Raw genomic sequence first — 10,000 nt, 5'->3', positions numbered from 1 at the left:
GAAGTCCTGAGGTAGTATGTACTGTTATGACTCCTACTTATTCACTCTAACAAACAGTTTACGAATGGGATTGAATTTGCATCATGGATAGTCTATGGAACAGGGACCCAAACTCAACCTAGAGCAAAGACACTCAGGATTTTGTCACGGTGTGAAGCTTGTGCTCCTCTGGGCAGTGATTGGACGGTGCCCTCTGCCCAACTGATCCCTGGGCAGTTTGTTTCCTCCTCCGCTCCTTGGAGAGGCAGCTCATGTCCACTGATAAGAGGACTAAAGTAAACATGGCACCGGGGATCTGTAGCAGGTGTCCCAGCCCGGCCCCCTGAGATCACTGTTCACATTCATCAGTCAGCACAAGAAGCTCATCTGAGGCCCAGAGAGCTCGGCAGGCCAAGAGCACTTTCACAACTATCAGGCTGTTTACTCTCGAGGCAAACTGCTGCACATGGAGAGGGATTCTGTGACTGAGGCTGAGTTTCAAGTGGAATATTACTGCCCCCCTGTGGTCAGATGGATCATCACGCACTTCAGCTACACGGATTAGCTGACAAGTTAACACTACCTCTACTGTGGTGATTCATATGCTGACTGCCTATTAAGAAGAGCATTTTCTCTATCTTATTTTATATCTAATTAAAATCTGTCGTTAACAACTATTTCTGAATGTTTGGGGACCATTCTGAACCTGAAACTAAAGTGTTTAAACTGTTTGGCTGTGATGGTTTACCAGGGAACTTACAAAGTGATGAGCATCTTTTCCTGACCTAAATAATTCATGTAATTTAAGATGACTAAGGTAGGAAGAGGTTCAGTAAAAATGCTTGCGTCATTTACAACACGTTAAAGGTGTATATTACAGAATAAAGTTAAAGGCAAATTTCTTCAGGGGTATTTTTGAAAATATGAAAGAGGAAAAAAGCAAAGAGAAGAAAAGAAAAGACTGAGATCTGTCTGGCTGGTAATGGCATGCCACTGAAAATACAATTTAGTATCTTAATGCCACAAATGGTCTTCAATATGAGTAAGCATTCAATAAGGCATCACAAAATGCATGGTTAATACCAGTAATAGCAAACAGTAAATAAAGACTTAGAAATATTTGTAATGGTTCAATATGATAAATATCAAACTTTGGGTCAAACCAGTGGATCTCCCTCTGTTCCCGGAGTGGAGTGATTGGCACCTGTGATGGGCATTTGCTCCAGACTGGCACAGCATGGCATTTAAGAGCTCGAGGGCACCGCAATGATACAAACAACAGGGGTACTTGTCTGTCTGGTGTGTGTGTACGTTCAGTGGTGTAGTGGTCCCTGGAGAAGTGGGTATACTCTTTTTTCACTCTCATTTTTATTTTTATTTTAAGCAGCCCATACAGCACAAGATAAACTGCCTGTTTTGAGAAGTGGGTATACTCAATGCTGACTAAAATATAAGTGGGTATACTCCGTATACCTGCGTATACCCTGGACTTCACCACTGTGTACGTTCATTCAGCCCCTACAGCTCAAGTCATTTAGAGTAAGTCATGCAATGTGCCTTGCCTGACCATCAGATGACGAAACAAAAACAGCTAGAGGGACAAAGACAAAGCGAGCTGCGTTAAAATCTAACTTTTATTTGCACTATGGACACTATTGCAAATGTGCACACATTGATTTGACAGTAACATAACCTATATACCTTTGATTAGCTGAACTTTCTAACTTTAGGCACACAAAAGACTGTACAGATTATACTGCAGCCTTTTCCCACTTAAGAACTCAATACCAAGAGCGCAGGTATGTATTGCACACTATTAAAGCACAGACAATGAGAGGAAGTCAAAGAGGAGTAGCTCCATTAGTATAAAACATCGTCGGAGGATTCCTCCATTCATCCCAGTTAGTATGTGTTGATAGTTTGGTCCAGGGCAGCTTTGATAGCATCTTTTAGAATTCCCCTATGATGCTGTCCCGTTGTCTTAAACAATGGGAGCAACAATGTTCACTTGAAGTAGTGCAAAATTTGAAAAGCTAATCCTTCCTGAAGAATACATCTGTTGTACAAGACATCCCAGACATTTCCTGAACTCTAGCATTGGGCAGACAATATTAAAGAAATAATGGGCGTATTTGTTTGTCTTAAATATTTTCAAATACAACATATTTGCTTGCAACTGATCGGTCTGGATACCTGTGGTTGATTTGTTTCCTGATTTTAATTCACCAGGCTGGAAAATGTACATTTGGGTTTTTTCCCCACTGGATTTTTTTTTTTGCTACAGGCTCTGAAAAAAAGTATTTAATATGCAAACAGAAAACCAGGAGCTCAGCAGAAGCCATCACTTAAGTATTTGGTCTTAATCCACAAAAGAAAATATTCCCCAACATCATCCTGACACGACTGGATGGATGTAGTGCAGGATGGATGTAGTGCAGCTTCAGACATTATGTTCTGTATGCATTATGAAAGGACATTTTCTCCGTCACACATCTCTGAAAACCAACCGTAAACAGCCAGACAATCAACCAATCATCTTAGCAACCAAATCAAAAATTGAAGTGTTTCAGTGAAATGAGTCCCTCTTTTGTAGCTGCTGTTCACCTCCAGCCATTTCATACTGACATGTAAATGCAACTACCAATTATTATTTGTCGTGCAAACCATAAAGCACGCAGTGAGTCAATATGCACCATTCAATGACATTGATATTGATTGACGTCTCCAGCACTTTTCAAATTATGTTAAAGTGATACATCGTCTTAAACACAGGCTTGCTGCATGTAAAATGCATGGAAAGTTCCAGTTCAGGCATCACATTTGTTCCCCATATACTAGCAATGACATTTCTTGTAACTTTCCCACAGAAATGAATACCCTGATAAGTAATGGCATGCCACTGAAAATACAATTTAGTATCTTAATGCAAAAAATGGTCTTCAATATGAGTAAGCATTCAATAAGGCATCACAAAATGCATGGTTAATACCAGTAATAGCAAACAGTAAATAAAGACTTAGAAATATTTGTAATGGTTCAATATGATAAATATCAAACTTTGGGTCATGACATTTGGTGTGACAGAGAGCTGTTATAAAAAAAAATGACACAACAATATATAAATCAATGGAGAAATGGAGCAACAATTTATGAAGAATGCATTTACTCTGTTGCCCGAGTATGCATTGAGGTAATGTATTATTACAATTCAAACAAATGGGAATAGAATACAATCATTCATACATGGGATATGCATTGAGAGGTAAGAGAGGTACTGTACAAGAATGACAGAAGTACAAACAGTATGATATCTTGGCACAAATCTGGTTTTTAGGAAAAACAATGTCTCATTTGAATGTAAATGTATTACACAAAGGCAATTCAATACTGACACCTCGAGTCCAACAGAATTTCTGGCTTAGAGGAGAAGACAAAAAAGTTGTAGTTCACATCCTGCCTGTTTATGAATCATATTTGACTCAAAATTACATTTAAACTCCAGAGGCAAATAGAGAACGGTGGTCTTGAAATGGTTCTCCAACTTGAAATAAAAAGCAACATGACTGATTTATTAGCCTATTCCTTCTTTTCTGAAGACCCTTTCCCTTGACACATATTTGGGGGAAAATTTCAAACCTTATCTTAACATACTTATTGACCTAGTTGATAGTTGCAAGGAACATGTAAGTTGATCGCATTCCTGGTCATTTTGACAGAATGACTCGCAGAACACTTTTTGCAGATGTATGACGATCAAAGAATGATTTACACACACCTGGAATATGAACAACATACTAGATGACAACTTCATCAGAACCTGCTGCTCTCAAAGCATCTCAATTCATTCTGTAGAGCAGCTTTAACCTTCAATGTCTTCAAACGATCTGAACCAACGCAGAGAACACCAGAGTTCAGTATGACAACGATGTTTGGTTTTTAGCAAAGATGAGAGGTTAGCAATGAGCAGGTATGGGTTGCCGTGATGCGGTGACTGCATGAGAAATGTTGGCGGTGACTTTGTGCTCCGAGATAGCACAACAATCCTGTGGTATCACACTGCTTTAACAGAAATGTGTAAGTCTTTTGGAGAAGTGATAACCACCAACCTCTCTAAGCGCTGCATGAAAAGTGCCTCCATCGTTAATGGAAAATAATGACAGAGAGCTCAGCATTAAAACAGCAAAATCACACTAGAATACTCGACGTTTGAATTGTCTCTTTTTTTTTCACAGCGGTGCAACAACTGATCACCCGCAAATAAACATCATAAAAACCTCAGCAAGCAGTTCAGCTTTTACATCGACAGGTCTACCCACTACAGCAGAACAGTAAAGAAGGCAACATGATGTATAAACACAAACATGCCAACATTATAGACATCTCTCTTATAGAAATAAATAGTTCAAATAATTTCATCCTTTTGTTAAATAACTCTTTTTTTGATTCCACATATAATATAAATTATCTATAGTACATGACATACTGCAAATTCAACACTACTCTTTACAATATGCCATGTTGATATAGTTCCTTCCAGTTTGGTTCCTAAGCACTGGACAGAACCATGTCCCTCTTCTTGCTCCGAGCTGACCTCTGACCTCTGGCTTCTAAGACCTTGACCTTGAGTAATTTCCTTAATCAACAACATATATATATATTTACAGATAATTTTTTTTAAAAGTCTTCAGGGGACAGATTGTCTGTGGTAACTGAACTAGTAACTGAAAGGTCAATGCATGGGCTCCTGGAGCGGTCCAACCTGGCTACCTATGAAGGAGTCGTCTCGTCTGGTCTCATCTCAGAGCCATGGTTTAGCGCTGTGCCCGGGCTCAGCTAGCAGAGGGCAGCGCACCTGTTCCATCTGCCCCTGTCCTCGTCCTCTTTGTGTTGGTGCACTGGATTATGTGAGCAGTGTGGGTAATAGTTGCAGTTACACTTGACTTGATGTGCCAGAAGTCAGTAGTGACTATGCAGCCTACAATGTTTCGATCAGAGCACTTTAATGTCGCCTCACCCATGGAAACCTCAGGTAATTATCAGACCCCAGCAGAGTATTCTAGGACAGGAAGTACGGTGCTGACAGGAAGTACAGTGCTGCGCTGTGGAAAGTCTTCCCTGGACTCAAGCACTTGAAGCAGACACATCAAAAGTAGGTTTGCTGGCCTCTCTGGATGCCCTGCACCTATTGGTCAGAAATCGTATGAGATGATCAGTGATTGGCCGAGAGGAAGGAGCACCATTGCCTGGCGGTTAATGCATTTGACAGAGTGAATACCTGTCCTGTCGTATTGCATCCGTTTCTGAGTTTTTGCCTTTGAAGGAGTTAAAGTCAAACAATTCTGCATGTCGTCCAGTAAGTAGAAAAGAATTACAAGCAATATGACACTTATGGTTTTACTATATTGGACGACAGACAAGTCTTTCTACACACACAGCACCTCAGCTCACACATAGCGTCACATTTCAGAATTCTGTTCTGTTGTTGAGTCCTTATGAGAAAGCCAGTGCGGTCTGCCCGACTGAAGTCTGCGTCTATAAGAGGAGTCTATGAACACAGGACATACAACAAGGCATAGAGGCTGATCATATTTGTCTAAGTCTATGATGCCTTAAAACAAAAGTCTAGCCTCTTTGTTAACCCGTTGGTGTGTTGTAAGATCCAAATACAGACCCAAATTCAAGCAATGTCTGTACATACTGCATATAGCTATGTGCTTCAGCCAGAGGTCCTGTGGACACTGTGGTGTCCGTTAAAGCACTGGGTACTGGGTACTGGCTCAGATCACGATGGCTCACAATCTATGAGTGCACTGAATAATGAGTGGGTGTGTTGCCATGGAAACAATAAGACATGACAACAGAAGAAGGAACCAAAGCTGAAGCCAACAGACTGTCCTCAACACCGCCATCCTCCTTTTTTTTCAAATCAGCTTGATACTTCCTTTGGCTTGGCAGCCCACTTCTCACAGGAGCCATATTGTGAGCCCATTAACGTCTATAGTGCTTCTCACAGGAGCCATATTGTGAGCCCATTAAGGTCTATAGTGCGTCACCACTGTGCTTGGTACAGTGGGCATAATGTCACTGAAAAACGGTGCCTATGAGGCATTTGTGCAGTCGCAGTATAAAAGGCATCTGTTCTATATGCAAATGCATTATGCCTTTTAAAGCTTAAACTGACAGATGACCTTAACCTGTGGTGAATCAACCAATCATATCTCTACAGATGACCTTAACCTGTGGTGAATCAACCAATCATATCTCTACAGATGACCTTAACCTGTGGTGAATCAACCAATCATATCTCTACAGATGACCTTAACCTGTGGTGAATCAACCAATCATATCTCTACAGATGACCTTAACCTGTGGTGAGTCAACCAATCATTCCTCTACAGACGTTAGTAAAAGCAGAGCACATACTGCTGGCAAGAATGGTATGGCAAATGCAGAGGACAGGACAGCTTAAGGGGGCTGTTCTTCAGAGAAGGGTGGGGAGGATAGCTGAACACCCACACTCAGTTCACCCTCAAGATGGACCTCCTTAACCTTCAGAAAACTCACTTAACAAATATATTGCAGATTCCTTCCAACCGAGTCTAAAGCTGGTGTTTTCTTGTTTGACTTTGTTTAGGTCTTTTCACGTCATGGGGTTCCACGACACCCACACAAACAAACGGTCAGGTTCATGATTAAGTAAGTGCAGTCACTACTGTTCGTTAGGTTCCAGTGTTTTCTGTTTTTTCTTTACACATATACAGTACACTGAGTCAGAGGGACACACACACACACACACACACACACACACACACACACACACACACACACACACACACACACAAACACACTCACATACTGTCTTTGTTTATTCAGCCAGACAGCCAGTGCTGAGGATGAGCACAGAGGAAATTGTAAGTCGCTTGTAGTACGTACAGGGCGAGCACTCCTGACTCCGGTCGATGCAAACCAACACACACTGCCATTCCGTCTGCAATCTGAACATGTGCTCTTTCAGAGAAACGTTCCTAAGACATTAGATGCAACCATCAGTCTACTAGAAAACTATTGATTTCGATTTTTTTTTGTAATTCTGTGTTTCCCAGTTTTGCGGATGTGTGCTATGAAGTCATCTAGCATCATAGTCTCACACTGATAATGAAGTTTACGTGTGTAAGGTCTGCTTGGCAAGAAGTCAAGAAGACCAAGATTGTCCACTGAAGTCGGTTCAAAATGATGTTGAAGTGTTGGTGTTCTGCTCTGTGTGAATGGGGCTCTGTTCCAATCCTCAGTCACCCTCAGGTGTGTTGCCTTCCTCCCTTCTGAGTCTGTTCTCTGAGTGCAGTACATTCACCCTCCAGGCGGCGGCGCCGTGGAGTCAGGGGCAGGTGTGGTGGCGCCTAGAACTAGCTCTCAGCACAGCGCAGAGGGTTAGCATAAACCGTCAGCTTTCACGTGGAGGATTTTCGAGAAGCCTGGACGCTTCTTCAGTGCCTGGGAGGTTGAGAAAACAGCATGAAGCAAGAAACTGATGGCACAGGGAGACAGTCAACACAATACAGCAAGAACAAGAACAGGAACAACTCGGTGTGGATGCATTGATGGAATTTGTAATGCTAGCACAAAAAACGCCTACAGGTGTTGCGTAAGGAATAGAGCTGCAAGCAGTGTTGGGAAAGTTCACTTTCTACATGAACTAGTTCAGTTCATAGTTCACACATTTTAAAATGAACTAGTTCAGCTCATAGTTCATAATTACAAATTTTGAACTAAGTTCACAGCTCCAAAAATTTAACTAGTTCAGTTCTTTTTTTCAATATGTTGCGAGCTATCATTTTTCTAAATCTCTATATGTCTGCAATATCGCTCTCGGCCTCTACGCAACTTCGGCGCTCTCAAACTTGCCAGGATTAAACAGTAGAAGAAAGCACACGCAGCGATTGGATACAGGACTGCAAATGGGGTATTTTTTGCCTGGAAGTCTCTAGAAATCTGGCACCTTATTGAACGAAATTAAAAAGAGTGAACGTGCCGTTCACAGACACCACAATAACACAGTATCTTTCATCAGGCATTAATACATACGTTCAGTTCACGTTCACCAAAATGATGAATGATTTCATGAACTTTCGTTCAATGAACGCGTTCAGGTATAACACTGGCTGCAAGCTCAGTAAAACTGGAAAGAATCAATAGGGCACTTCAACCCAGAAGTCACACCGGACAATCCCAGACCCCTGTAAGGACAGAATGAGAAGAATCTAAGACTAACAGTGGAGTTACTCTGTGTTCTCACCGCCTAGTTGCATGACTCATGAACAGAGGAAGGGATGCCTCTCCTGACTCACCAGCCTGGGTAGAGAGAGTGTCTAAGCAACATCAAGAGTGCTCATCCCCTCCGTTCCCTACCGTAGGCGGCGGTTCTATGCAAGCCCTTTGCTTGAGCGCATCATTTCCTCTCAGGTCAATCCCAACCCCGTCTTTGAGTGTCAGCTTCCTGTGCCCAGCGCCGCGGATCCAAAGGGTACTTTGGTGAAACTCACGGACTCACCGCCATGCCTCCTCCCACACACACACTGGCTGCCTGAGCTACTCACTGAGATTGAGAACACACACACACATACACAGGAAACCCAACGCCTTCTGAGATGATAGCGCTTCTGCTAAAACTGGCCCATCTGTAGTTCTCGATTAAAATAAGCTGTAGCCACAGTTTTGTCCACAGAGCTCTGTGGACAAAACTGTGGCTACAGCTTATTTTAAACTGAGAACTATCTGGTGTGAATGACAAACTGCGATGTCTTTGTTTTCACACCAGTTGTGTCTTGAAATTACTGTGTGGAAGGAGAGAATTTGCTGCATATACCTATGGCCCTCGCTACAAATAGAGAATATTACCTCAAGTGGTTATGTATACATCAGTGGAGGGTGGAAATCAAATGCCTCACATAACAGTGCATTGAGATACTGGGTGTCTCATAATTGTGTAAATCCAGACGTTTGATTCTGTCACTGCTTTTCTGTCACAAATAACTTGGTGGCATGCGATACAGGTCAGTGCTATATCTTTTGTTGCAAGACCTATTTAAGTGTCCTATTTAATATTTACTATCTGTCAAACAGTGTTTATAATTCTGGGATTGTCCTCGAGTGGTTAACATCCTATCTCTGTGATCAGTTTGTAAGTTTGTGTCCTTCTTCCATCTGTTTTCTTGTGGTGTGCCACAAGCCTCCATTTAAATCCACCCTGGTTCTTTATTTGTTTCTCCTAGGCCCTATAGGTTACTTCACAAACACCACATCATCATAAGGTATTAAGCCAAACAAGTTGTGACTTGCATGACTGCTTCGCTGTTTCAATTATTATTTGAATTGTAGCAATTTCATTCTTTTTTCATCTTGATTTTGTCATAATTTCAGACCATCAGTAGGTACTGATTTCAAAGTGCCTATTGAACATATACTGTACTTTCATGTCATCCCACTGTGAACCTGTGGCTTATCATATCACAAGACAAAACACACAAACACACACAAAGCACATGTTGCTCTCTGCGCTTACATCTTGTTGGCCCACAAACTTAAGGGTTGAATCTGACATGACCTCCAATGAAATGATCCTAAATGTAATGTTACCTTAACCTACTACACCACCACACTGCTCACTGTACCTGCAGCTTGTTGACCATCTCCTCGAAAAGTTTTCTGGCCTCTGGGCTGTTGGGGTCCTCAAAGTAATCTTCAATGCCGATCTGCACCACGATGGACTTCAGATTACGACACACACCTGTCAGAAAGAAGAAACACACACACACACACGCACACACACACACACACACACACACACACACACACACACACACACACACACACACACACACACACACACACACACACACACACACACACACACACACACACACACACACACACACACACACACACACACACACACACCTGTCAGAAAGGCATGACATTCACAGAAGAGAAGCAGAATCCAGTTTCAGTCCAGGACCTCAATGGG

The 10,000-nt window shown here is 41.9% G+C and overlaps 1 protein-coding gene across 1 annotated transcript in view; it reads right to left on the bottom strand.

Annotated features, from left to right (window-relative positions):
- Nucleotides 1-7,407: 7,407 nt before the first annotated feature.
- Nucleotides 7,408-10,000, bottom strand: part of fbxo41 (F-box protein 41) — a gene marked incomplete at both ends in the record, with an annotated part of 45,962 nt that continues 43,369 nt past the window's right edge. The window contains 2 exons of the mRNA XM_080859656.1: nucleotides 7,408-7,470; nucleotides 9,648-9,763. Of these exons, the coding sequence (XP_080715782.1) occupies nucleotides 7,408-7,470; nucleotides 9,648-9,763 (179 nt within the window). The remainder of the gene's footprint in view (nucleotides 7,471-9,647; nucleotides 9,764-10,000) is intronic.

The sequence above is a fragment of the Sprattus sprattus genome (genome assembly GCF_963457725.1).
Source record: "Sprattus sprattus genome assembly, chromosome: 20".
Taxonomy (NCBI): Eukaryota; Metazoa; Chordata; class Actinopteri; order Clupeiformes; family Clupeidae; genus Sprattus; species Sprattus sprattus.
This window is presented reverse-complemented; position numbering and strand designations above follow the sequence as displayed.